At 43.7% G+C, this 27,502-nt stretch overlaps 1 protein-coding gene across 2 annotated transcripts in view; it reads right to left on the minus strand.

The window, feature by feature from the left end:
- Positions 1 to 27,502, minus strand: part of MAP3K20 (mitogen-activated protein kinase kinase kinase 20) — a gene marked incomplete at its 5' end in the record, with an annotated part of 211,727 nt that overhangs the window by 133,880 nt on the left and 50,345 nt on the right. For both annotated transcript variants that reach the window (XM_082260669.1, XM_082260670.1), the window contains one exon: positions 18,091 to 18,192. In XM_082260669.1, the coding sequence (XP_082116795.1) occupies positions 18,091 to 18,192 (102 nt within the window). The remainder of the gene's footprint in view (positions 1 to 18,090; positions 18,193 to 27,502) is intronic.

The raw sequence follows: 27,502 nt of genomic DNA on the forward strand, positions 1-27,502 counted from the left end.
TAAACAAAAAAATAGCGACAATTTTGAGAAAGAAAACAATATTTTTCACATTCTGCTATACGACATTCTCAAAAAAAAAAAGAAAATGTAACAATCAAATTTTTTTTAACATTTTGGGCCAATTTGTTTTCTACTATTGCGATCTGTGATTTTTAGCGGGACTGCGACATTGCGGTGGACAGATTGGACCCCCAAATGTCATTTTTGACACTTTTGGGGGGACCAGTGACATTACTACAGTAATCAGTGCTAAACATATGCACTGTACTGTAATAATGACACTGGCAGGGAAGGGGTTATACTGGGGTGATCAATGGGTTAAATGTATGCCTAATGCTTACTGACTTGTGTAGCTGAAACTGCGGATCTGTCCCTGCCTGTCAGTGAGAAGATCCGCCTGCTTTGTTTACATAAGCAGGCGGGTCTTCCCTCCGTTTACCGGACGATCATAGGAGGAAGGCTGCAATTGCTGCTTCTCGTCCCACGGCCCGACTCTCGCTGTGTCTAAACACAGCGGGAGCGAGCCGCCGAGAACCCTTTACCTCCAGTCATGTAGTACTACGTGACTGGACCCAGGGGAGCCGCACTGCCACAGTAATATTACTGTGGGCAGTCGGCAAGTGGTTAAGGTGTCAACATGGCATCCGTCATTCATTTTGTAATGATGCAGACATCATTGTGTCAGTGCCACTCTCGGCATTAATAGGGACTATCAGGAGAAGATCAGAAGATCTCCCATGTTTTGTGTACTATGGGAGACCAGAGATAGTGAATGCAGAGTCCTGGGTTTAGTAACACATTAATGTTATTTTGTATTGCTATAGCATGTCTGTTAAGGTCATGCTTTATACTTGGTCTATGAAGGTTTAGAGCAGCAGGGTTTATCTATGAAATTATATTTTGTACCCCATGAATCAGGTAAGGACTCATGCACACTACAGCTCAAAAAAATACTTTTACAGGCATTTGAGCTTTTATTTCTCTGCCTAAAAGCTTAAAGAAGCTTGTGCTTTTTGCGTGTTATTGAGCTCATTTGAGCTTTTTTGAGCATAAGCGTTTTTTTTTTTCATAAACTTTCCCCTTAGATAATTTTTCTTTTTTTTTTGTGCATTTTAGCGGGGATTTTTTTAAGCTTGTTTTGCGCTTTTCCGCACTTTTCCGGGGATTTTTTGGCACTTAAGTGTATTTTTTGCTCGAAACCTCCTCTCAAAAACGCGATTTTGGTAGGGTTTTCTGAATGTCTGTAAGAGCATATGCCTGCAAACTCCTGAAAAAGTCATAGTGTGCATGGATGCATTGGATAACATAGAGAGGAGTTTCCAGGCAGAAAACATGAGAGCTCAAAAAAGCTGTAAACGTGTGTGAGACATGAAACATGGTAACAAATTTGGAGCACAACTCTCATGAGGGAGACTGTCCTCTAAGTTCTAAGTAACAGAGTACACTGTCATAAGGAGGAACACGATGGTTAGCAAGTCTTGCCCATGCACTGACAAGCTGTAACAAGCGAACACAATTTTAGAACAGGCAAAAACATAGTGGGAAATCTAGGGGGGGGGCGGAGCTTGCGTGACCGACGCAGAACATCTCTCGAGTGACACACGCTATTACTATTGCCATAACAGCAGGCACGGTGAAGTGCCCTGTACATGTGAGTAAACTTCTATTTTCCTCAATAAAGCCTGATTGTTGAAACGGAGAGCACTATATTTTCCCTTTTATATTTTGCAACGCATGTCCCGTGTCTTGAGACCTCCGGAGGTGAGAGGCTGGAGTGTCTTTCCAGGAGCCTGATATCCTCAGTATATGCTTTTGCTGGCCCGTCTGGGTCCTGTTTGGAGGTGAGAGGCCAATCTAGCAGGTGGAGGGATTTCACAGATTGGTGTGCACTTTTCACCAGATTGCATTTCTGATTTGGACACTTGGACACTAATGCACATTTATTGGATTTTGAGCACAATTACAGCTTGTATGGACTTCAGATATTGATTATATTAACATCATTTATGTTTATTGGTGCACGTCTGGCGCAGCACATTTTTTGTATTTATTTTGATCTATTGTGGGATGTAAACACGATTGGTGTATGCTGCCGGCTATATTTGTTTTATGCACAGTGATATTCAAGCACTTTTTCAGTACATTATTCACGCACAGTGTTTTTACCTATTTTGAGTGTTATATCACATATTTGGTTTTGCGCTGATAGTTTTTTTTGTTATAGTGGGAAATCTGCTTTAAACATTTTTAATTCCTTTTATTATTTTAATTTACATTAAGCTGATTACTTTTACCTATATAAATTATATACAATGCCTATAATATTTCCTCTAAGTGCATAATTAGTGCATCAACTATATTTCAAACTACCATAAAAATATTTCAATTGTTTGTCAAGGTAAAATAAAATTCACATACATGGAACATCTCTACAATAAATGTATATGTTACATCGCTTTAACCACCTCCCACCCGCAGTACAGTAAAATGACGGCGGGGGGATCCCCTCCTGTTCTGGGACGATGCCATATGATGTTGCCCCAGTGTCACCGCTCTCGTGTGCCGATCATGGTCGCACCATGTCCCTAGGACACAGCGTGACCATGATCTCGGTAAAGAGCTGATGACGTGGCTCTTAACCCATGTAATCGGCTGTGTCTAATCATAGCCGATCACATGTAGACACGGAAGTGCCGTTTATCAGCTCTCCTTGCCTCACACTGACAGAGTGTGTGGATAAGAGAGCCGATCAGTGACATCTCCTCGCAGGGGAGACCTGTACAAGTAATCAGTGCCCTGATTATCAGTGCAGCCCCAGCAGTGACAACAATCAGTGCCCATCAGTGATGCCAGTCGGTGCTGCCTTTCAGTGCTCATCAGTGCCGCCTATCAGTGCCCATCATTGCCGCATATCAGTGCCACCTATCAGTTATCACAGCGGCATCAGTGCCGCCTCATCAGCGCACATCAGTGAAGGAGAAAAATTACTTATTTACAAAATTTACTGACAGAAACTAGGAAAAGCTTTTTTTGTTTTCAAAATTTTTGGTCTTTTTTTCATTTTTTTAATGAAAAAATCAAATCCCAGCTGTGATTAAACACCACCAAAAGAAAGCTCTATTTGTGTGAAAAAAAAAAAAAAAAAAAGATAAAAAATTGTATTTGGGTACAGCGTTGCATGACCGCGCAATTGTTATTCAAAGTGTGACAGCGCTGAAAATTGGCCTGGAAAGGAAGGGGGGCAAAAGTGCTTAGTACTGAAGCGGTTAAAGACCCAGCAAGTATAGAACAATACCTGTCGATTTACACTGAATGGGTTTAATTTCTGTGTGCTGACAACATGCAGCCCTTTGTCAAATGAGTGGTATCAGCCCTGCCCAATATGTTTTCCTAAATTACTCAGCCACTCGCACTGTCTTCTTCTCCACAAAATGAGGACTAACTGACTTGTAGTCCAAGATATGAAAAGGGAGGATGAAATAGTCTTTTTGAGATGACCCAGGAAGTGTGCACAGGACAGCTCTGAATTTTTGGAAAGATCATTGGGTATTTTGTGCACTTTACTGAGAACTACAAGCTGACGGCCGCAAGGGCTGCCGGAACTTGTAGTATCCCATTCACAGAACTCTGAAAATTAAAGATGCTGCCGAGGGCCACACATCTGCGTTTTAAAAAAAAAATAGTGACAGTAAGCGGGTGGAGAAGATCCCCCGATTGCTATCACTAGATGCAGCAGACCGGGGAAACGCAGCAGGAGTGGGAACATGTAACATGTTCCCAAAGGTGAACTTATCCTTTAAAGCTCAACTACAGCTTCAGGAGGAATGTGTTTTAAAAAATTATATATTTAAAGCACAAAATAAAACAAAAAACAGTCCACACTCATGGTAGAAAATCAAACTTTTGGCTCACCGCCCGCAAACTTTGTCCCTTAACAGGGTTACATGTCCACCTGTCTCAGAGGTTCAAAGGCCAGGTCACCAACCACTTAGTAGTGTCAATCGCCAGCAGTCCACCACTCTTTCTCCAGTTTCCTGCATCACACTCCACCTCACAGACACCTAACGACAGTTTACTGTTCCTTTCCAGACTTCTTCTGCAGGTGGGTTGACCCCTTCAGGACCGAAGTCTCCATAGAAAGGGTTGAAAGGGTTTTTCCCTCCTAAAGTCTCTAAGAGCCTCGGATTCCAATATAACAAGTTTTTATTGCTGACAGCAGTTTCCCAGTCAATAAGTAAGGCATAGATATAGAGCATAGTAGCAAGAACTGGTCCATTTTTGGTGTCTGAGAGAAAATAAATGTGTAGAGTCTTGATAGAGAGTGGAGAAAATAGCTCATATACACCACTCACTTTTTTCCAGGAAAGAGAGGAAGAACAAATCTTTCAAATGTTTAATTTAGAGAAAGTCACATTGAGGTGAAGTCTAGTGTTGAGCGAACACGGACTGTATTATTCGTGTTCGTACCGAATAATTGGATTTTTTGTACCCGAACACGGACACGGACACTTTACTGTATGTTCGGGTAAAAATCCGTGTTCGGTCGTTTTATTTCCGGGTTTTGCATGCTTTGGCGCTCTTTTCATGGCAGGCTTTCAACAGCCAATCAACAATCGTTTAACTGGTGTGCCTTAAGCCATCCCAGCCATGCCTGCAAATGTCTCAGTAGCTGTGATTGGCCGTCTGAAGCATGTGACCAAGTCTTTATAAGTTCGAGGCAGCCGCAGCGGCGTCATTATGCTGCTTAGATTCAGGGACAGAGCACACATCAACGTGCTGGCTGCTGATTAGGGAAAGATAGGCAGGAAAAAACCATTTGTGTCCGGATAGAATTGAGGGACAGGTCGGAGTGTTTAGGCAGGGCGAGTTGTAGGCATTTTAGGGATAGAGTCTGCTGAATTATAGGGTCAGTGTCTTCTACAAACTACAATCGATATTGCTGTGTGGGGGGTGGGGTGAATCTGCACTCAATCCTGATCTACGATCTCTTCTCAATCCTGTTAGGGACAGAGTCTGCTGAATTTTAGGGAAACTGTGTTCTACAAACTACAATCGATATTGCTGTGTGGTGTGGGATTGGAGATAGGCAGGTGTCAGTGATCCACATCCATTTTTCTGTGTGTGAGCTGCAGTGAACACAATCTTTTTGGGCTGCAGTGAACACAATCTTTTTGGGCTGCAGTGAACACAATCTTTTTGGGCTGCAGTGAACACAATCTTTTTGGGCTGCAGTGAACACAATCTTTTTGGGCTGCAGTGAACACAATCTTTTTGGGGTGCAGTGAACAAAATCTTTTTGGGGTGCAGTGAACACAATCCTTTTTGGTGTGCAGTGAACACAATCTTTGTGGGGTGCAGTGAACAAAATCCTTTGTGGGGTGCAGTGAACACAATCTTTTTGGGGTGCAGTGAACAAAATCCTTTTTGGGGTGCAGTGAACAACATCCTTTTTGGGGTGCAGTGAACACAATCTTTTTGGGGTGCAGTGAACAAAATCCTTTGTGGGGTGCAGTGAACACAATCTTTTTGGGGTGCAGTGAACACAATCTTTTTGGGGTGGAGTGAACAACATCCTTTTTGGGGTGCAGTGAACAAAATCCTTTTTGGGGTGCAGTGAACAAAATCATTTTTGGGGTGCAGTGAACACAATCTTTTTGGGGTGCAGTGAACACAATCTTTGTGGGGTGCAGTGAACACAATCTTTTTGGGGTGGAGTGAACAACATCCTTTTTGGGGTGCAGTGAACAACATCCTTTTTGGGGTGCAGTGAACACAATCTTTTTGGGGTGCAGTGAACACAATCTTTGTGGGGTACAGTGAACAGAATCTTTGTGGGGTGCAGTGAACACAATCTTTGGGGGGTACAGTGAACACAATCTTTGTGAGGTGCAGTGAACACAATCTTTGTGGGGTGCAGTGAACACAATCATTGTGGGGTGCAGTGAACTCAATCTTTGTGGGGTACAGTGAACACAATCTCATACTTCTGAAGGTTTGAGGGTGCTGCCTGTTCCATACTCCCCCTACTCCTCATCTAGCCTTTTAGGGGTACAAACAATAGTAATTGGGGCCTAGTGTGGTTGTGTACGTGTGATATACATACACTTTTTTGGGATCATATTTTCTATTCCGCTATTTAATCAAAAACCTTTGGGGATCAGTTAAATTGGGGGATAGTCTGTGTTGGTACGTGTGAGAGAGATCCACCTTTCCAAGTTGTTGGGGTTCATCTCATACTTCTGAAGGTTTGAGGGTGCTGCCTGTTCCATACTCCCCCTACTCCTAGCCTTTTAGGGGTACAAACAATAGTAATTGGGGCCTAGTGTGGTTGTGTACGTGTGATATACATACACTTTTTTGGGATCATATTTTCTATTCCGCTATTTAATCAAAAACCTTTGGGGATCAGTTAAATTGGGGGATAGTCTGTGTTGGTACGTGTGAGAGAGATCCACCTTTCCAAGTTGTTGGGGTTCATCTCATACTTCTGAAGGTTTGAGGGTGCTGCCTGTTCCATACTCCCCCTACTCCTAGCCTTTTAGGGGTACAAACAATAGTAATTGGGGCCTAGTGTGGTTGTGTACGTGTGATATACATACACTTTTTTGGGATCATATTTTCTATTCCGCTATTTAATCAAAAACCTTTGGGGATCAGTTAAATTGGGGGATAGTCTGTGTTGGTACGTGTGAGAGAGATCCACCTTTCCAAGTTGTTGGGGTTCATCTCATACTTCTGAAGGTTTGAGGGTGCTGCCTGTTCCATACTCCCCCTACTCCTAGCCTTTTAGGGGTACAAACAATAGTAATTGGGGCCTAGTGTGGTTGTGTACGTGTGATATACATACACTTTTTTGGGATCATATTTTCTATTCCGCTATTTAATCAAAAACCTCTGGGGATCAGTTAAATTGGGGGATAGTCTGTGTTGGTACGTGTGAGAGAGATCCACCTTTCCAAGTTGTTGGGGTTCATCTCATACTTCTGAAGGTTTGAGGGTGCTGCCTGTTCCATACTCCCCCTACTCCTAGCCTTTTAGGGGTACAAACAATAGTAATTGGGGCCTAGTGTGGTTGTGTACGTGTGATATACATACACTTTTTTGGGATCATATTTTCTATTCCGCTATTTAATCAAAAACCTTTGGGGATCAGTTAAATTGGGGGATAGTCTGTGTTGGTACGTGTGAGAGAGATCCACCTTTCCAAGTTGTTGGGGTTCATCTCATACTTCTGAAGGTTTGAGGGTGCTGCCTGTTCCATACTCCCCCTACTCCTAGCCTTTTAGGGGTACAAACAATAGTAATTGGGGCCTAGTGTGGTTGTGTACGTGTGATATACATACACTTTTTTGGGATCATATTTTCTATTCCGCTATTTAATCAAAAACCTCTGGGGATCAGTTAAATTGGGGGATAGTCTGTGTTGGTACGTGTGAGAGAGATCCACCTTTCCAAGTTGTTGGGGTTCATCTCATACTTCTGAAGGTTTGAGGGTGCTGCCTGTTCCATACTCCCCCTACTCCTAGCCTTTTAGGGGTACAAACAATAGTAATTGGGGCCTAGTGTGGTTGTGTACGTGTGATATACATACACTTTTTTGGGATCATATTTTCTATTCCGCTATTTAATCAAAAACCTTTGGGGATCAGTTAAATTGGGGGATAGTCTGTGTTGGTACGTGTGAGAGAGATCCACCTTTCCAAGTTGTTGGGGTTCATCTCATACTTCTGAAGGTTTGAGGGTGCTGCCTGTTCCATACTCCCCCTACTCCTAGCCTTTTAGGGGTACAAACAATAGTAATTGGGGCCTAGTGTGGTTGTGTACGTGTGATATACATACACTTTTTTGGGATCATATTTTCTATTCCGCTATTTAATCAAAAACCTTTGGGGATCAGTTAAATTGGGGGATAGTCTGTGTTGGTACGTGTGAGAGAGATCCACCTTTCCAAGTTGTTGGGGTTCATCTCATACTTCTGAAGGTTTGAGGGTGCTGCCTGTTCCATACTCCCCCTACTCCTAGCCTTTTAGGGGTACAAACAATAGTAATTGGGGCCTAGTGTGGTTGTGTACGTGTGATATACATACACTTTTTTGGGATCATATTTTCTATTCCGCTATTTAATCAAAAACCTTTGGGGATCGGTTAAATTGGGGGATAGTCTGTGTTGGTACGTGTGAGAGAGATCCACCTTTCCAAGTTGTTGGGGTTCATCTCATACTTCTGAAGGTTTGAGGGTGCTGCCTATTCCATACTCCCCCTACTCCTAGCCTTTTAGGGGTACAAACAATAGTAATTGGGGCCTAGTGTGGTTGTGTACGTGTGATATACATACACTTTTTTGGGATCATATTTTCTATTCCGCTATTTAATCAAAAACCTCTGGGGATCAGTTAAATTGGGGGATAGTCTGTGTTGGTACGTGTGAGAGAGATCCACCTTTCCAAGTTGTTGGGGTTCATCTCATACTTCTGAAGGTTTGAGGGTGCTGCCTGTTCCATACTCCCCCTACTCCTAGCCTTTTAGGGGTACAAACAATAGTAATTGGGGCCTAGTGTGGTTGTGTACGTGTGATATACATACACTTTTTTTGGATCATATTTTCTATTCCGCTATTTAATCAAAAACCTTTGGGGATCAGTTAAATTGGGGGATAGTCTGTGTTGGTACGTGTGAGAGAGATCCACCTTTCCAAGTTGTTGGGGTTCATCTCATACTTCTGAAGGTTTGAGGGTGCTGCCTGTTCCATACCCCCCCTACTCCTCATCTAGCCTTTTAGGGGTACAAACAATAGTAATTGGGGCCTAGTGTGGTTGTGTACGTGCGAGATACATACACTTTTTTTGATCATATTTCCTATTCCGCTATTCAATAAAAACCTTTGAGGATCAATTGAATTGCGGGATAGTCTGTGTCGGTACGTGTGAGAGAGATCCACCTTTCCAAGTTGTTGGGGTTCATCTCATACTTCTGAAGGTTTGAGGGTGCTGCCTGTTCCATACCCCCCCTACTCCTCATCTAGCCTTTTAGGGGTACAAACAATAGTAATTGGGGCCTAGTGTGGTTGTGTACGTGCGAGATACATACACTTTTTTTGATCATATTTCCTATTCCGCTATTCAATAAAAACCTTTGAGGATCAATTGAATTGCGGGATAGTCTGTGTCGGTACGTGTGAGAGAGATCCACCTTTCCAAGTTGTTGGGGTTCATCTCATACTTCTGAAGGTTTGAGGGTGCTGCCTGTTCCATACCCCCCCTACTCCTCATCTAGCCTTTTAGGGGTACAAACAATAGTAATTGGGGCCTAGTGTGGTTGTGTACGTGCGAGATACATACACTTTTTTTGATCATATTTCCTATTCCGCTATTCAATAAAAACCTTTGAGGATCAATTGAATTGCGGGATAGTCTGTGTCGGTACGTGTGAGAGAGATCCACCTTTCCAAGTTGTTGGGGTTCATCTCATACTTCTGAAGGTTTGAGGGTGCTGCCTGTTCCATACCCCCCCTACTCCTCATCTAGCCTTTTAGGGGTACAAACAATAGTAATTGGGGCCTAGTGTGGTTGTGTACGTGCGAGATACATACACTTTTTTTGATCATATTTCCTATTCCGCTATTCAATAAAAACCTTTGAGGATCAATTGAATTGCGGGATAGTCTGTGTCGGTACGTGTGAGAGAGATCCACCTTTCCAAGTTGTTGGGGTTCATCTCATACTTCTGAAGGTTTGAGGGTGCTGCCTGTTCCATACTCCCCCTACTCCTCATCTAGCCTTTTAGGGGTACAAACAATAGTAATTGGGGCCTAGTGTGGTTGTGTACGTGTGATATACATACACTTTTTTTGGATCATATTTTCTATTCCGCTATTCAATAAAAACCTTTCTAGGGCAAGATCTTAAATTACAGAAATATGAGGAGACCGTCAAATAAGGGCCGTGGCCTGGGTCGTGGTGCTGCTGGTAGAGCTCCTGTTGCAAGGAGAGGACATGGTCGATCTGTGCCAGCTACACGCACAAGTGAAACACCTTCCTCAAGTGTGAGTAGGCGACAGAACCTGCATCAGTATTTGGTAGGGCATCAAACGCCCCTAGAAGTGATGAGGCCAGAACAAGTTGAGGCGATAGTAGATTGGTTTGCTGCTGACAGTGCCTCCAGTTCCTTCACATTGTCTCCCACCCAGTCTACTGCAGAAAGGTCAGAGTTGGCACCTGCAGCCAATGTCCAACCGTCTTTCACCTCACCCCCTTGCAAATCAGGCCAGCAGTCTGAGCCCCAAGCCATACAGCAGTCTCTTATTCTTTTTGAGGACTCTGTCAGCAGGGTTTCCCAGGGCCATCCACCTAGCCCTGCCCCAGAAGTGGAAGAGATTGAGTGCAGCGATGCCCAACCACTTATTTCTCAAGATGAGTACATGCAAGGATCATCGCAGCACGTCTCCGATGATGACGAAACGCAGGTGCCAACTGCTGCGGCGTTCAGCATTGTGGAGACCGACAAGGAGGGCAGGGGTGAAGACTGGGTGGAAGATGATGTGGAGGACGATGAGGTCCTCGACCCCACATGGAATGAACGTCATGCAGGTGACCTGAGTAGTTTGGAGGAAGAGGCGGTGGTCGCACAGAGCCACCAGCACAGCAGAAGAGGGAGCAGGGTGCAGAAGCGGAGCGGCCGTGCCCTAGACACTACGCCCGCTACTGCCCAACGCAGCAAGGGAACGAGCGCACCAAAGTCAGCTCAAAGGAGTTCTCTAGCGTGGATGTTCTTTAGAAAATGTGCTGATGACAGGACACGAGTGGTTTGCACCCTGTGCAATCAGAGCTTGAAGCGAGGCATGAACCTTCTCAACCTGAGCACAACCTGCATGATCAGGCATCTAAGTGCAAAGCACGAGCTGCAGTGGAGTACACACCTTCAAAACCAAGAAACGTCTCTGGCTCATCCTGCTTCCTCTTCTGCTGCAGTCTCGGCCACTCCAGCCACATCTGTAGTGATACCGGCACCTGCCACCCCGCAAACAGACGATCTGTCAGCAACACCACCACCTGGGTCACCAACAACCATCTCCACAATGTCCCGTGGAAGCGTTCAGCTTTCCATCTCCCAAACACTTGAGAGGAAGAGGAAGTACCCCCCTACCCACCCGCGATCCCTGGCCCTGAATGCCAGCATTTCAAAATTATTGGCCTTTGAAATGCTGTCATTCCGTCTGGTGGAGACGCACAGTTTTAAAAACCTTATGTCGGTGGCTGTCCCACAGTACGTCGTGCCCAGCCGCCACTACTTTTCCAGGCAAGCCATCCCTTCCCTGCACAACCAAGTGGGGGAAAATATCAGGTGTGCACTGCGCAACGCCATCTGTGCCAAGGTCCACCTAACTACGGATACGTGGACCAGTAAGCACGGTCAGGGGCGTTATATCTCCCTAACGGCACACTGGGTAAATGCAGTGGCGGATGGGCCTGAGGCGGATAGCAATTTGGCGCATGTCCTTCCACCACCGAGGATTGCAGGGCGCTTCAGTTTGCCTCCTGTTCGTAACTCCTCCTACTCCGCTTCCTCATCCTCTACCGCCTCCTCATCCGGACAGCGTAACACCTTCACCACCAACTTCAGCACGGCCAGGGGTAAACGACAGCAGGCAGTTTTACAACTTGCCTGTTTGGGGGACAAACCACACACCGCGCAGGAGTTGTGGAGGAGCATGGAACAGCAGACAAATGAGTGGTTGCTGCCAGCGAGCCTCAAGCCCGGCCTGGTGGTGTGTGATAACGGGCGAAATCTCATAGCAGCTCTGGGCCTAGCCGGTTTGACGCACATCCCTTGCCTGGCGCATGTGCTGAATTTGGTGGTGCAGAGGTTCCTTAAAAACTACCCCGATATGTCAGAGCTGCTGCAGAAAGTGCGGGCCGTTTGTGCGCACTTTCGGCGTTCTCACCCTGCTGCTGCTCGCCTGGCAGCGCTGCAGCGTAACTTCGGCCTTCCCGCTCACCGCCTCATATGTGACGTGCCCACAAGGTGGAACTCCACCTTGCTAATGCTGGAAAGACTGTGCGAGCAGCAGCAGGCCATAGTGGAGTTTCAGCTGCAGCACGCACGCGTGAGTCGCTCTGCGGAACAGCACCACTTCACCACCAATAACTGGGCCTCCATGCGAGACCTGTGTGCCTTGTTGCGCTGTTTTGAGTACTCCACCAACATGGCCAGTGGCAATGACGCCGTTCTCAGCTTAACTATCCCACTTCTATGCCTCCTTGAAAAAACAATTCGGGCGATGATGGAAGAGGATGTGGCACAGGATGAGGAGGAGGAGGAGGATGAAGAGGTAACATTTCCAAGGCTTTCAGGGCAGTCATTCGCAAGGGGCTCCGAGGGTGGGTTCCTGCACACGCAAACGCCAGGGACGCAATTGTCCAGCAGGGGCACAGTTCTGGAGGATGAGGAGGATGAGGAGGAGGAGGAGCTGGAGGAGGAGATGGAACCATGTTCACAGCAGGGTGGCACCCAGGCCAGCTCATGGCCATCACTGGTGCGTGGCTGGGGGGATACAGAGGACACGGACGATACACCTCCCACAGAGGACAGCCTTTCGTCGCCTCTGGGCAGCCTGGCACACATGAGCGATTACATGCTGCAGTGTCTCCACAACGACCGCCGAGTTGCCCACATTCTAACTTGTGCTGATTACTGGGTGGCCACGCTGCTGGATCCCCGTTACAAGGACAACGTACCGTCCTTAATTCACTCACTGGAGCGCGATCGCAAGATGCGCGAGTACAAGCGCACGCTGGTAGACGCCATGCTGCTGGCATTCCCATCTGACAGCGGGGCCACAGTGGAAGCACAAGGCAGAGGAGGAGGAGGAGGAGGTCGCCAACGCAACCAGGGCACCGCCAGCACCTCAGAAGGCAGGGTTAGCATGGCCGAAATGTGGAAAAGCTTTGTCAGCACGCCACAACAAACAGCAGCACCAGCAGCTCAGATGGAACGTCTTAGCAGGAGGCAGCATTTTACCAACATGGTGGAGCAGTATGTGTGCACACGCCTACATGTAGTGAATGACGGGTCTGCCCCCTTCAACTTCTGGGTCTCCAAATTGGGCACATGGCCTGAGCTTGCCCTTTACGCCTTGGAGGTGCTGGCGTGCCCTGCAGCCAGTGTATTATCTGAACGGGTATTTAGCACGGCTGGGGGCGTTATAACAGACAAGCGCAGCCGCCTGTCCAGAGACAATGTGGACAAGCTCACGTTCATTAAAATGAACCAGGCATGGATCCCACGGGACTTTTCCGTACCTTATGCAGAATAGCAATGGATACCGACCTTACCCACCCATTGTTCCATTTTTGCTCTTTCTCACTCTTTTGGGGTGTACCCTCATTTAAAATTTTTGAAAAGAAGCAGTGTTGGCTACCTCGTCCTCCTCCTCAGGGCCAGATTAATGTAGGGGCTATTGGAGCTGCAGCTCCAGGCCCCTACCTTTTATATAGGCCCCGGGTTGGCCATATTCACTGTTACCGCTCTTCTGTCACTTGTAAACACAGAAGTCTGGCTTCTATGCTCGCTTCCCCAGGCAGCACCCTCAGAACCTCCCCACACAGCGTGAAGGCCGGACAAGGAGGGACAGTTGGCGATGCATGGATGTGTTTATGGGCTTCAGAGACAGCATCCCATGTTGAATTAGGCATGCATGGCTGCACCCTTCCTCCTCTGGGTGCATGGCAAGGCACGGCCCTTAAGGCCCTTCAAAATCCTCAGCACCAAGCCCATGATGCTGTTAATCCGGCCCTGGTCCTCCTCCACTGCCGCTTCCACCTACACCGCCCATAGGTGTGCGCAGCCTATTGCATTAAGGTGTGCACCCCAAAGTTGAAATACACATGCATGTGTTTGCCAGCAGGGAGAGTAATGTATCGGGGCCATGTACCTGTAGGCAAGGAGAAATAGAGCAGAGCAGGTCCCAGGGAGATCTTTCCCATCTCCTCACTGGCAATGCTATGTGCCCTAGGTGATTAGGGTGTGCCCAGGCACACCCAGCACACCCTGTGCGCACGCCTATGTCACCGCCACATCCACCACCACCTCAACCTCCCTCCTACTCCATATGGGCCTCGTCCTTCAGAGATGAAGAAGAACATTGTTTTATTTTTCTGTTTTTTTTTTGTTGTTTTAAGTTATTTCCCTATCCACATTTGTTTGCAGAGCACTTGCCATGCTCTTAATTACGTTTTGCTGCCATTTGCAGCACTCTAGCCCTTTCCTTTGGTGTTTTAGAGCCATTTTAGTGCCTTAAAGTTCGGGTCCCCATTGACTTCAATGGGGTTCGGTGTCCGGGAAAAGTTCGGTAAAAGTCCGGGACACGGACCCGGACTTTTTTTTAAAGTTCGGCCGAACCCGTCGAACACGGACATCTAGGTGTTCGCTCAACCCTAGTGAAGTCTGTTAAATGAACTGATTTATTGGCACGTACTAGACTATAAAAACAGGAGCTACTTCCCTACTTTTAAGTGTGGACTAGAAATAGCTCTGAGCAAAGACTACGACCTCTGTAATTAGATATTTGAACAAGACAATGTGTAAAAAGGATGTTTTGATTATGAAACTCTTCAATGCATACAAATTTATTACAAGAATAATGAAATCAAGGCAGCTTTGGAATATGTGCACACAGGGAATTGATCATTCTTGTTGTTGAATAAAAACTGATAGAAGTTTGCTACAGAGTTGCAGAAAGTGAAGTATGTTGCGGTGACCTCCACCATCACAGGAGTGAGCTTGCAAATGTTGAGCTCAGAGCTACTGCGTCAGGGAAGAAAAAGCGCATGTGAGTGGGTTTTAATTCAGAGTGATGGTGGAGGTCAACAGTAACAGCTGGAAGTCTCTTAGCAACATTGGAGCAACAAAGCAGGTCAGGGTGATGCCATCTCTGGGAGTTTTTCAATCAGGTTTCAAGGGGTACATAAATGACCCACACCTACTGTATAGCAAGGGCATTAATCAACTTTGGTCAAAGCTTATTTTTTTTTTTTATCTACAGACACCCCTTACCTGCATAGGTGAAGTATCCCTTTAAAACTACACCTGACCCCTAAGGGTCCATTCACACTAGCGCGACTTGTCAGGCGACTTGGTCGCCTGACAAGTCGCGGTTGGTCACTCGCCATTGAATAGTACAGGACCCGTTCTAATAGGAGCGACATAAGTCACTCCAACTTAGAAAAAGGGTTCTGTACTCCTTTGGGGCGACCTGGAGGCGACTTGCATTGATTTCAATTATTCAACGATGTGCACCGCCCCAGCAAGTCGTGTCGCGCCAGTCTGAATGGGCGCTAAAACCTAATGTTGGCCTGGCTTTATTTAGATTTACCTCCATGAAATAAATAAATCTGTGCCACTTACTACTATCACCCTATTGATATGCAGCTTCTATCAATAAAGTATACAAACATACTTACCCCTTGGCACCAAGGTAACACAAATTTGTGGCCCCACTGGACTGGGCCTTTTTCTGCCGGGCTGCATATTTGCATATCTCCCTTTGTGCTGGTAGAGCACTGCACAGCACGCTCGCAGCACAGAGACCGGGTTTCACCGAGAGCTCTGTTCTAACTATCGGGACCTGGAACGTCCGATTCTGGGTCATCCGATTGCTGTGATAGCCTCATTGGCTATTACAGTGATCAGTTACTGTAAAGCCCGCCCCGTGTTTTTTGTCTCTGTGAATGGACTAAAGAGATACATTGAGAGAAAAAAAAAGTCTGTGCAGAGAAAAAAAATATTAATAATGAAAAAAAATTGGATCAAGGTTTGACCTAGGTCAGTGCCAGGGTTAGTGTTTGGGTCAGGGTGGGTCAAAGGTCAAGGTCATTATTTATTTTTGGACAGGATTTTTTTTTTTTTTAAGTTAGTATCACTTAGTGTCAGTGTGTTTTAGGTATGATAAAATAATAAAAAAAAAAATGCGCACTATTGTTTCTGAGCTGTACTACGGGTACAAACAACTAACATACACATGTGGAATCGCTGCGATTGTCAGGATCAGGAGAATTTATTTTGGGTTGTTCTTTGGTGGTAGATTAAGGTAGTAGCAAGAAATATACAGTTAAATTTAAGGAAAAAAAATGTTTTTTTTTTTGGGCCAGTTTTTCTTTGATGAAATAAAAAAAAATAATAAAAATCAGGCAATCTGTGTGATATGTTCGGTTTTACGAACACATGTCATAGTTGCAAAATCGGGCTTAGGCATTAAGATTTGTTTTACCCTTAGGCACGAAAGGGGTTAAAATTGTTAAAGTAAAAATGTGACAGCGCTACCAAATATATCATGGGCTACAAACATATCAACAAAAAAAATAACAAAATATCAACTCTGTTCAATACAAGTAAAAAATATAAAATTATTATCAATTCATTAACCTATCAACTAATAAAAAATCATGTGCATAAAAAACACCATCTTATTCATGTGCTTTCAAAAGAATTGTGACTAAAAGTTCTGCACATAAATATTTCATCTCTATGCGCAAACATTGTAATAGAAAGTGCTTTAAAAAATAAAATCACAATAAAAATAAAATGTCACATACTCAAAAGTGCATCAATTAAAGAGCATACAAAAATATTCCAAATATTAAACAATGTGGCTGTGTCTTCAATTATCCAACCAATCTTCTATCTTCAACCACTGTGCACACCCTCTGTGGCCACCACTGTGTTAACTAATAACTCACCAGAAAAATAACTATCACCAGCCTTGTTAAACTTTTATCCCTTGATCTGTTCTGTTCCAACCTTACAAAGGATTTCTCCCCCTTGACACAGAAATATTCTCAGCTCTAAAACCAATGCCCTAGTGGAGAACTCAAATAAAAAAAACAGAGAAAGGCTTCCATCGCCTCTTTTTATTTAAAACCAACAAAACATATTGCTCCTACGTCATTTAAGTGACAGCCCCAATAAATAAACAGACTCTGATACAGATTTAAGTCATGCTGGGTGCAGCTGCAATATCCTGGCTGACGTAACATCAAATAGGCCCCGCCCAACGCGTTTCAATCTAACTGACTTCTTCAGGAGTATATGGTAGCACTGTAACATTTTCACTTTTCTAATGTTTACCTTCAGCCTCAGGTCCATGCCGAAGTATGGACTTGGCTGGAAAAAGTGTGGTCAAACTACGGAGCATTGAGGATAGAGAGATCACCCGCTTGCTCTGTACATGTCCCATTGGCATACCGCAGATGCACTTTAACCCTAATCCTCACACTTAACCTGCAAACATCTTTATACCCAAGCTCTAACCTAACATTCATTCTTGTACAGTTATATAGGCTCCTTTCCTGTATGGAAATTGCATATTCTGAATTCACTGCACATCTCAGTGCTTCTCACAGTGTGTGGCAGGAAATCAGACAGAGTATGCCTCATTTCCTGGCTGGAAAACATCCAAAATTATCATGTCCTTTCTTCACCAACCACACTGTCCCTGGCCTGCTGCTTTCATTTATTGCATATCCGTTCTTTTAGTCATGGAGACTCAGCAGCACAGGGATATATGTACAGCACCTTGCCAGCACCTCTCACCAGCTATGATCTACCGGCATTGCATAGAGAAGCACAGAGACTGGGTGACGACATTACTGGGTTGACAATAAGGTAATTTATTAAAACAGAAGGATTTTTTTTAAAAATGTAATTTGCATGTTACCAACGGGGGAGGGGGGGGGGGGCTAGGGAAGGCAAAAAATAAGCAGAGTAGACCTTAGCTTTAACTGTAGTCTTATTTCTAATGTTAAAATAAAGTAGAGTAATGCAAGGTTAGAGTAATAAGGGGTTGGAACCACTGTCAGGTTTTTATTTCTATACGTGTTCACATTATATGGAGATTTACTCTCTCTAATTGTCCTGGGAGAATTAACAGAGGGATCTGATTGGTTGTAACAGAAAATATTTACTATGATAAACTTAGGTCAATTATTTATCACTTCCACACACCAATGATTTCTATGACTTCAGTATCTAAGGTGAATAGTTTATGTTCACACTCAGATAACTGCTCAGCACAAACTTCCTGATTCCGTCTCTTACCTTTTGCTACATCTGTGGACCAGGCCATGATATGTTCCATGTCCATGTCTTCACTCCTATTGCTATTAATGTAGTCATACAGTGATCCACAAGCAGCATACTCTGTAAAATGTAAGAAAAAGCCATAAGAAAAATTACAATAGGAAGAAATGTACTTGCACGGTTATTCAAACAAAGCAATCCATAATGTGGATGTGTCCCCACCAGGCCTGGTGTATCATTAGGTCCTGCAGGCACACACAAAGTCATTTTTATTACAAGCTTGTACAAGAAGCAGGTAGCATAGTAGGGAGAAACTATTTCAAATAAACCGCTGACATTCAGTGAAGGAATCCCATAGAAGACAGTTATTATTACTGACAATATAGCACATCATTTTGTCTACTAGCAACTGATACCCAAAAGGCTACACAGCAACGTTACAAAAAAAGTCAAATATCACAGCTGTTTATACCAAGGTGTGTATTTTACATGTCAAATTATACATTATATTAAAAGCTCTTGTACATAAAAGCACTTTTCTTTTTAGCAATCTATCTCAAGAGACCCTGTCATCAAACCATTCATTGCAACAACTGTCTTGATTATATGTGCATTTTGCATATTTTTTCAAACGTTATGCATCTGTAAAAGCCTCCCTTGTGTAGACATCCTGGATGTGATGTGTGCTGTCAAGGACTCCTGGCATCCCCAGTAGATATCCCTCAGATATAAATTGCTGTCTCCCTGGCTGAGCTATTGTGTTCTGACAGGGAGACGCCCCCACACCCCACACCGCCAGAACACTCTGCCATTGGCTGAGAGCAATAATCCTGAGTCATCTGGCTGCTGGTTTTTCAGTATGCTTGGCCGGCTTCTGTCTAGGTGGCATACACATGGCGGAAATGTCAGCCATTTTTTTTTTAACCGACCAATGTCTCCTAAATGGGGAATGAGGCTATTCTAATTACAGACTTACAGAATATGCATTCCATACCCAGGTCCTCATCCATAATGAGGATCACAAGTAAACCATAATATCTTGCAAAAAATTGGCTGGTCAGTATATGGAAAAACCAGTGCCCGGGGAGGTCAAGGAGTATAAAAACACCAACCTCCAAACACTGAAGGGGAAAACTCACCAAGTAGAAGGACCTCACTACATAAAGAGGTCAAAACTTGTTAATATACATATAGAGGAGATATGGGGCTTCAGTGTTCCTTCATTTCCATTGTTTCTAGCTGGCAAATGTTGTAGATATTCCCCCATTTAAAAATAAAAAGAGAGCTCTGATGGTGTAATATAGTTGGTACAAGTTATTAAATTCATACAGCTATAAAATAAACCTGACTACAGTGAACAGTGAACGCTGGTCGGCACATTCTGACAGCACGTGACGTCAGTCCACTCAAGATATCTCAAGGTGAGTTTGCTCATGAAAATCTCGTAGAGAGATGCCAGGATGCTTTCTTTGCTCTAACAACTGTTGTGTTTTAAAAATCAGAACTAGAAAAATTGTTAAGGGTTCCCAGTGGCAAAATGGGGACAGCAGGAAAAAGATAAAAAATTACAATACATGTGCAAGCCAGTGTGGTTTTCCTGAAAGTATTAGGGGAACTGAGGTGTGTTAAAGTTGCACTTGTTCATTAAAATAGACCATTTCTCTCGGTCTTCGTCCCCTAATTACCTAAATGCCAAAATATCCCACTTATTATTTATGTAACAGCCCAGATAAAAAGAAGGGTGTGGCAGTGTGCATAGCCAAGAGAGTACCCTTCACACCCAAATGGGTAATACATAACAAGGAGGGCAGGTACATCCTGGTTAATGGTAAAATTAATGAGCACAAGGTCATCTTTGTTCCCTTTTAAATGCCATCAGAAGGGGGTACACCACTGCCTAGATACAAAAATAATGCCTTAATTCCGGTCATACCCAAACCAGGCAAAGAGCACTGGGATTGTACAAACTACCCCCCCCCCCCCAATATTGCTCAAAACTATGACCAAAATACTGGCAACTAGGATGAATACTTTCCTTTTAGGATATATTCACCCGGATCAAGTGGGGTTTGTCCCACACAGACAGGCGCCTGATCAAACTAGGCGATTGGTGGACATTATCTTGGCACTCAAATCAAATTGGGACAGGATGGGCAAGAGGAAAGGCATGCTACTATCCCTTGACCTACATAAAGCTTTTGATTCCCTGTCCTAGGAATACCTGTTCTATACATTAGAACACTATGAATTTGGAGAGAGCTTTCTCACAATCATTCGCACATTATATAGCGAACCCTTAGCTAGACTGTCGGTCAAGGGATACAATTTGGATTACCTCACTATACACAGAGGTAAACCCAGCAGGGTTGCCTCCTGTCCCCATCCTATTTATTTTAGCATTAGAACCCCTAGCCATCAAAATTTGACACAACATGGATATTCAGGAGATATCTTGCGGAGACAGGGAGCACAAGTATGCCTGTTCGCAGAAGACATCCTGATACTTATGTTGTCCCCGATTACCTCCATTCCTAATCTATACCAGGAGTTAGAGCTTTTTGCTACGATCTCTAGACTGAAAGTAAACCAGTCTCAGACCCTAAACTTAACTTTAGAAGATGGCTCAGTAAACTTGAGCATACATCTCATCCCCTCTATAGATTCCTTATACCATAAAAACTACCCCCCCCCCCCCCCCCCATATAAGAAACTACAAGAGGACCTCACCAGATGGACGTCTAGCCCCCCCTTGTGGTTCGGTAGGCTGAGCTCTGTAAAGATGAACATTCTACCTAGAATTCTACACTTATTCTGTACCTTACCGATAACGATTAACACGTCCAATTTGTACTTTTTTCAGCAGAAGGTCCTGAAATTCATTTGGGGGGGACAAGAGATCTAGAGTGACCAGGCATACGCTATTTACCCCTAAACTGAGGGGAGGTCTGGGGATCCCAGATTTGAGTATATATTAATATGCTACATAACTGGCACAATTGATCCACTTCCATTCCAATCGGGTTAACCCATTATGGATACAGTTGGAATCCTCCCACCTCCCCTCTACTCCAATTAGTCACCTGATGTGGCTGAAAGCCAGAGACAGTCCAGTATACTACGCCCAACTCTGTCATTTTCTTTGGGACTATGGGACAGATTGGCCAAAAGACACAGCTCCCCATGCCCCAATGGCCCCTTTGCTGGGCAAGGCGATGTTCCCTCCAGGTCTTTATTTTTTAAAATAAAGTGACACTAAAAAATATCCTTATTCCACACACATCCACTATTTATTGGACCTTAATCTACATCAGTGATGGCGAACCCTGGCACCCCAGATGTTTTGGAACTACATTTTCCATGATGCTCATGCACTCTGTAGTGTAGTTGAGCATCATGGGAAATGTAGTTCCAAAACATCTGGAGTGCCAAGGTTCGCCATCACTGATCTACAGTATATTTCATGAAAACGTCTCTTACTTTATGTCCTGGGCTACCCTGCCCTTTGCTTTTGAGACTGTGGGGACTCAGGGAACGTATTTGCAGGTGGACCTGCCCTCCGTGCACTCTTTCTGGTTAGAGCGCTTTCAAATCTTCAGTTGCTTATTCAATACAGCCCAACAAACCAACCCTCAGGTGGCTTTACTGAATCCTAACGCCCCAGGCTTGACCAAAGCCCAGTTTAAACTCTTGCTTTAAATGTCAGCCAAGCAAGCCATTGCTAGGTTCTATAAAAACACCTGCCCTCTGCGTTTTGGCCGCAAACACAATACATGCCAAAATTGGGGACACCCTACAAGATAGAAAAAAACTCATGCTTAAAAATGTGGCAACCCTGGGCAGACAAATACCTACCCCTGACTCTAAAATAACCCTGTTATGCCCTGACCTCTAGTACCACTTGGCACTCATATCTGAGTGCAGTGACACTTGTCGGGCCAACCCAAAGATACCCTCCCCTCTTACCCTAACACCTCTCATCTTTTCCTATTCTTTACCCTGGATCGATCTGGTGACTATCTGCGCCGAGTGAGCCCCGAGCTATTGCTGGGAAGGAGCATTTAGCAGCCACTGTAATCTTCATTGTCACTTATTTGTTTGATTCTTAAGTTGGATAATTTGCCATTTACTCAATTCACTGTGTTTTCATACGCTGAGAAACTACGGATTATATGGTATTCACCACCTTGGTGTGTACATGTTAAAGCTTTTCAATAAAAATATTTGAACAAGAAAATGTCTCTAAGGCAGGCCATAACATGGGTCAAATTTAGAAAGAATTTGTTAGAATTTCGCACCATTAGTAGACTGCGGCAATTGCTGATATTCATGCGGCCATCGAATTTGAGTGATTGGGCATGTTGGAAATTTTTTGAAAAACAAATGATTTTCTAATTATTGATGGGAGAATTGTGTGAGAAATTCAAATCGAAAAAGAAATGCGCATGAGTGCAAGAAAATAAAAATTCCTGGAAAGAAAAGAAGATTACCAGCCATGATAATTATTTTCTGTATAAACATAATGTGTAATTGAAGGCTTGGTTGGCCGAATTTCAAAATCAATGGTGGCACCATCAGATCACAAAACATACAACATTTCTGATTTCCGAATAAGACTAAAATTAGAAATTGACCCATGTATGGCCTGCATGTACTGGTTTTTCTGTGTTCTTGTAACAGCTCCTTCACTTATGTAGTCTATAGTCCCTAGTCCTTAATTCCTACACACAGTGGGACCATGAAGAATGAACATACCCACCCTCTGAAAGGAAGTTAGCTTACCGCAGCTAAAAAAAAATAAAAGAAGAAAGAAGTCTGGAGGAGGCTGAGAGCAATAGAAGGTACTTTGAGTTAGGAATGTACACTTAAATAGAATATTTTTGAGACCAGAGTTTAGTGTCAAAGTTAAGTGAATGTGTGGCCAGGCCATGGACATATCAAGCATTTACATTTATTGTGTTTACATCAGAGACTAGCGGGCTGGAAGGCTGCTGCAAGGCCTGGGGGGGAGACGGATGAGCGGAGCTGTTGAAAAAACGACTTCAGTGCTTTTGTGTGAAATTTGAGGATGGCTGACGCCACAGTGCCTGCAGCTACAGAGGTTAGTGAGGGTTTATTTTAAAAGACCATGTATGTCTTTGAACTTTGTATTCTGGAACTATTAAAAAAATGATGGGCGTGTAAACATAGATGCAAGACACAGACGTACATCCATAGCTTTTGATTTTAGAGACATGTTCCCCAAGCATTTAGCCCTGTCAAATTTTAGGACATTTTCATCATTACTGTTATAGCAGGGATAAGTGTTTTGTAACACAATACTGACTTCATGTGCAGTTATACCATAGAAAAAAGTGTTCCCTTTTCCCTGACATGTCAGCTCACACAGAGCAATAAGTTAAACCATAAAAATGTTAAATATCCAAGCATGGGAACCTGTTTATATATACTTCTGAATGCTATTTATTAGCTTCTGATTCATTTTGTTTTGTATAATGACCCTTTAAAGGCAGTCACCAAAAACTGATATTTCCTATTTTGGTGGAAACCAGGTGATTGGATTACCTGACAGGTTCTTCTCAGGGACTCTTAACAATGAGATGTTTCATTCTTCTTTGTGTCACCACTCCTCCCATATAGCCATAATGAAGGTATTACATCTCTAAGGCTGCCGATACATTATAGAATTGTATATTTAATTTCCTTTAGATTTATCTTCAACTATATAAAGCAAAGGCCTGCCTGATTGCATAGAAATTGAAAGTAGGTTTGACCTCATTTTGGTAAATATAAAGGAAAAATGTATAAGAAAATTGTATAATGTATGGCCAGCTTTACAGCAGAATTCAGCATGCAAACAGGAGTGATGAGTGATGCCCTCATCAATCGGTTTCTTCTTCCTCTCCTCTCCAATCAGTGCAGTGTTAGTGGGTTCAGGTCCTACTGTAGTGATGCAGCTGCAGTAGAAGTCCCAGATCTGGCTACACTGCCTGGCAGGAATACCTGGATCATTAGGTTGTTCCATGAAGAAATACAAATCTTTTGGAAGGTACAGTTCTCACCTAATGTAAGTGTTTAAACTATGAATTCCCCTGGTTATTTGAGGTTAGGCTTTAGGCCTCATGCACACTGGATACTTTTAACGATGATGTAAGGGGCATCCAGTGTTTATTTTTCTGCATTTAAACGCTCCCGCATGTTAGCCTATGAGTCCATGCACACATAGGCATGTAGATTTAAAACAAATATAAATAAAAAAACACTGCCAGCACTTCCAGGAGTAGCAGAAAAAACGATTGGCGCATGTATACGCGTCTAAATGCGCATTTAGCGCTTGAGCTTTAATTCATTTCAAAGGCCAGAATAAATATTATTCTAGCCAATTAAATGATTTAATGCCCATGCACTTGGTGCACCTACATGTGTCAAACGTTTACCAGGAGGAAAGGCCAAACTTCCAGTGTGCATGAGGCCTAAAAAACGATAGGATTCTGAACATACGCTGTCCAAGACAGAACCACACTCATCTGACACTGGTCCAAAATAAACAGGGAAACAAGAATTCAGATTTTCATTGCTAATTAAAATTCCAAGTTCCAAAACTTGGCAGATACTCAAGAAAAGAGAACTCTAAAATCTGACACGCTAAAAAAAAAAAAAAAGAAATCAACTAGAAAAAACAAAATCTTTAATGTCTGCTTAGAAAGCCTGCTTAACCCACTTTAACACCATAATACAAGTACTGATAAGTATTGTGGTGTGGAGGTGTATCCTGGAATTTGGACATATCGGACCTCAAATGAAAGTTCTAATCCTGCTCATTACTATTATTATTACCACCAAGAGTGAAACTGCAGAAAAAAGGTCCAGAAATACACTGATGATTTTAAATTCAATTCAGCCAGCTCAAAGATGAAACAAGCATGTGCCACCCTGATGCCCATACAGTTGTTGGCTGTTTTCACAAAAAAATATCTGACACATTACAGCCCTGGATGCTGCCTTTACCATGTTAACTTGCTGCAAAGCTACAGTGTACAGTCTGCGATCTCTGGGCGAGAGAACACTGGTGAAATGCTTCCTAAAGACCTAGGCAATGTCACTTGACTGGTACAAAAGGACTGCTTTTTATGATAAAGCTCCATCATTTTTAATTATATAAAGTTTATGGATATTTATTCTATTTATAAAGCACTGAAATTTTACACAGCACCTTACATATTGAACATTTGTATTGGGCCCCACCCTCAAGGAGCTTACATTCTAAGGTCCCTATCTCAAATGCATACATGCACATACTAGGACCAATAGATTCACTGTGTGTGTGTGTGTGTGTGTGTGTATATCTATATCTATATATATCTATATATATCTATATATATCTATATATATATATATATATATATATATATATATATATATATATATATATATATATATATATATATATATGAGATCAGCTGTAACTTTATCATCACTGATAAGTAAAGTGAATAACATTGATTATCTTATTACAATAGCACCTGAAAGTGGGTGGGATATATTAGGCATCAAGTAAAGATGTTGTGCATGAAGGTGATGTGTTAGAAGGAGAAAAAAATGGGCAAGCATAAGGATTTAAGTGACTTTGACAAATTGTAATGACTAGACAACTGAGTCAGAGCATCTCCAAAACTGCAGCTCTTGTGGGATGTTCCTGGTCTGCAGTGGTCAGAACCTACCAAAATTGGTCCAAGAAAGAAAACTGGCAAACCTGCAACAGGGTCATGGGGGGGCATGGCGCAAAGGTTGGCCTGTTTAGTCTGATCCATAAGAAGAGCTACTGTAGATCAAATTTCTGAAAAGGTTAATGCTGGTTCTAAAAGAAAGGTGCCCAAACACCAGTGTAGCGCAGTCTGTCGTGTATGGGGGTTCGTAGCTGCTAAACGATCAGGGTGCCCACGCTGACCTGTGTCCACAACCAAAATTGCTGGATTGTACAGAGCAATGGAAGAAAGTGGCCCGATCTGATGAATCACGTTTTCTTTAGGGATGCACCGAATGTTCGGCGGCCGAACATTATTCGGCCGAAAATAGAAAAGATAGCACTTTCGGTGTTCGGCCGAATAAGTCAAAAGGCCGAATAATTTTGTGCCGAATAATAGGGCTGAACGATAGTCGATATGATATCGACTATCGTTCTGTGGCCGTAGGCGATATTCATATCGCCGAGGTCACGATATTTACAGGGGGAAGGGACTCGGAGGAGGACAGGAGGACTCACAGACTTCCGTGAAGCTGGGACACTTCAGCCGTGAGCATACATTACATTACTCACTCGTGCACTGCAGCCCGCCCCACACATTCAGTGAGTCTTACTCTCCTCCCTAGTTTTTTCAATGGCACATTCAGGAAGCCAATCACGCCGTGCCTGCACACCCGATTGGTTCCGCTGTGCCGCTACTCACGGCGTGATTGGCTTCCTGAATGTGCCATTGAAAAAACTAGGGAGGAAAGTAAGACTCACTGAATGTGTGGGGCGGGCTGCAGTGCACGAGTGAGCAATGTATGTATGCGGCTGTGCTCCTTTCCAGGCTACTACTAGTCCACCTCCAGCCTCCTACTACCACCACTATGAGAGACTGTCTGTCACTGTATAATCTGATCGAGTCCACACTGACACTGACTGACTGTGAGTAATTGATGTTACCACATTAACCCTGACCTGCCCAGTGCCCTGTATCTGCAATTAAAATTTACAAGGCTGCCTGCATGCTTCCTGATTTCCATTCCCAGCATCCTTCCCAATCCCTACAGTGTCACTAACATTAACCCTATGGTACAAGGCTGCAGTGTGCACTGAATCCCATTCCCTACAGTAACATTTAGGGAGAGAGAGAGAGACATGAGAGGACAAGAGAGAGAGAGAGAGGACAAGAGAGAGAGACATGAGAGGACAAGAGAGAGAGAGTGAGAGGACAAGAGAGAGAGAGAGAGAGACACAAGAGGACAAGAGAGAGGACAAAAAATTGGCAAAATAAATGGAAAAAATGTGAAACACCGCGTTCGGTATTCGGCCTTCGGCCAAACATTTTATTATTATTCGGCTTCGGCCAAGAATTTCATTTCGGTGCATCCCTAGTTTTTTTATTATTTCTTATTTGTATGGCCGGGTGGGTGTACATTGCTTACCTAGGGAAGAGATGGCACAAGGATGCAGTATGGCAAGAAGGCAAGACAGCAGAGGCAGTATGATGCTTTGGGCAATATACTGCTGGGAAACCTTATTCCAGCCATTCATGTGGATGTTACTTGACACATACCACCTACCTAAACATTGTTGGTGACCAAGTACACCCCTTCATGAAAAAAGTATTCCCCAATAGGAGTGGCATCTTTCAGTAGGATAATATGCCCTGCCACACCGCATAAATGGTTAGGTTTGAGGAACAAA

Source organism: Pelophylax lessonae (assembly GCF_965119305.1).
Source record: "Pelophylax lessonae genome assembly, chromosome: 6".
NCBI lineage: Eukaryota > Metazoa > Chordata > Amphibia > Anura > Ranidae > Pelophylax > Pelophylax lessonae.